The sequence below is a fragment of the Microtus ochrogaster genome, linkage group LG3, assembly GCF_000317375.1.
Source record: "Microtus ochrogaster isolate Prairie Vole_2 linkage group LG3, MicOch1.0, whole genome shotgun sequence".
Taxonomy (NCBI): Eukaryota; Metazoa; Chordata; class Mammalia; order Rodentia; family Cricetidae; genus Microtus; species Microtus ochrogaster.
The window spans coordinates 28,042,872-28,045,008 of record NC_022029.1 but is presented as its reverse complement, the minus strand read 5'-3'; the positions used below and the strand labels follow the sequence as shown (position 1 = coordinate 28,045,008).

The 2,137-nt window shown below is 48.9% G+C and overlaps 1 protein-coding gene across 2 annotated transcripts in view; it reads right to left on the bottom strand.

The window, feature by feature from the left end:
* Positions 1 to 2,137, bottom strand: part of LOC101981748 (zinc finger protein OZF-like) — a 12,514-nt gene extending 10,377 nt beyond the window's left edge. The window contains exons 1-2 of one of the 2 annotated variants that reach the window (XM_026785980.1): positions 2,089 to 2,137; positions 1,728 to 1,820 (exon numbers count right to left, since the gene is read on the bottom strand). In XM_026785980.1, coding sequence (XP_026641781.1) covers positions 1,728 to 1,730 — 3 coding nt within the window. In that variant the 5' untranslated portion in view covers positions 1,731 to 1,820; positions 2,089 to 2,137. Of the gene's footprint in view, positions 1 to 1,727; positions 1,907 to 2,088 lie in introns of those variants that run through there. The other variant, XM_005360682.3, reaches the window with a different exon arrangement.

Here is a 2,137-nt window from a genome sequence, read left to right as displayed (position 1 = left end):
GCTATGTTCATCAAGTCCGGTTGTATGTAATAAACATTTCCCTCCTTCCCCCACAGAGCAGCTATTCTGGTTTCTTTACTGCAACTGTTTTATTCACAAACACTGAACTTGTCTTTTTCTGCTTTTCGCTAATAACTTGGTTCTTTTTATTGGCTGGACCTGACTTGGGGCACAGGTTGGGGATGTCAAGTTCAAGAACACAAAGGAGCAGTTACAGGTTTGGCAGAAAGGGAGCAGAGGAGAGATTTTTTTTGGGAATCTGCCACAGGCAGCGGTGTTGAAGTCCTGAAGGAAGAAACAACCTTTAGCTCTGGAGGAGTGAGAGAATTTACCTGCTCAAAAAGGTTTAGGGTGGGTGCAGGAATATTCACTGTCCCCAGACCTAACGGAAAAACTGGCAGTGTGAAAGAGCAGTGGGGTTGACAAAGACTAGAGCCCAGGAGCAGGGTGTGGCGGTGCACCCCTTTAAATCCAGCTTTGGGAAGCAGAGGCAGGTGGATGTCTGAGACCTAGGCCAGCCTAGTCTACAACACGGGTTCCAGGACAGCCAGGGCTACACAGAGAAACTGTTTGGAGAAACCAACCAACCAACCAACCAACCAACCAATAACAAAGATTAGAGCTATAACTCTAAGCCATCCTGCATCTAGTCATTACAGACAGGAAGGCAAAATTCAAGAGTCTACAAAGGTTTGGTTTTTCCCATTTTAAATGCAGCTGCTTTTTGGGTGGGTAAAAGTCTCTGGCCATGAGTAACTGAGTCAGGCTGCGCTGGCCAATAGCCCCTAGCCATAAAGAATTGCTCAACCCTGGCTTGACCATTCCTCTTGTCCTGCAGATACAATATATCTTTGTTGAAAACAACTCCCTCTGCTCCCAGTCAAACCAGAAAGAAAAATGTCTCTAACTTCCTGGTGGCTACCTTTGTGTATATAGATGTCCCCCACATCCTCTCAGGCAGCCTTTCTCAAACTTAGTCAGGACCCCCTAGGGGTCCAGTGGTGCAGGGTTCCCCTATCAGATATCCTGCATATCAGACATTTACCTTAGGAGTCATAACAGTAGCAAAATTACAGTAATGAAGTAGCAACGAAAATAGTTGTATGGTGTGTGTGTGGGAGGGGCGGTCACCACAACATGAGGAACGCTATTAAAGGGTTGCAGCCTTAGGAAGGTTGAGAACCACTGCTCTAAGGGCATTCAATCTTTGTTCCAGAAAGACTGGTCCCACTCGATGCTCAAAAAAATCGGTCTCCGTCAGTTGAGATAAGAGTCTGCCTCCTTTTCCTTTTTCCTTTTCTTTTTTCTTTACTTCGAGAGTCACTGATGCTCTGGGACACTGCATGTAGCGTGGCGAGATTTTAGGGGAAGGAGAAGGCAGCTACAGAACCAGTGTCCTAACCTTCACCATCTAAGCAACTCCACCCCCACCTACCCGCACCTGAGCCCAGGTCCAACTCCCAGGCTGGTTCCGCACAGCTTTCTGGCGACACCGCCCAGACTGCAGGAAAGGCTGCGGGCGTCCCACTGCCCCGACACGCCGCAGCACGGAGCGCTCAGCAACGGACAGGACCGCGGTTCTGCCTATGGACCCAGCACCAAGCAATCGGACCCTGAGCCAGAGGAGACTCAGCTGCAGACTCGGCTGCCTTGGAAGGCCGGTTCCCAAAGCAGCTTCCATATTCAGCATCCCTCGGCCCCATATCCAAGATTCCGGCCGAACGTACCATTTCCAGACAAGGAGTGTCCTTGTATCCTCCTGCCGCTCCTGTAGTCACTGAAGGCGATTCTGATTTCTAGCCCCAGGATCTAGGACATACCTGCTAAGAACACAAACACGCCTAATGTTCGGGGTTAAGGAAACAGACCTAGGTTAGGCAAATTCCCTCACCTAAGAAGCATACTCCTCATTGGACACTTCTGGCACTAAAGTAATAACCTTTATTCTGATAGGCCACCAAGCCCTTGGCTCAGGTCCTGGAGCTCTAGTGACAGGAGACACAAGTTTTCCTAGGCGAAATTGCGAGCAAATCACACACTCTAGGTCCTAGCTTTCTGTCCCTGTCGGGGGGAAATAATTACTATTACTTAAGCATAATTTGTTCTGGTCTCCACTTGCTCGGGACAATTCCTACTT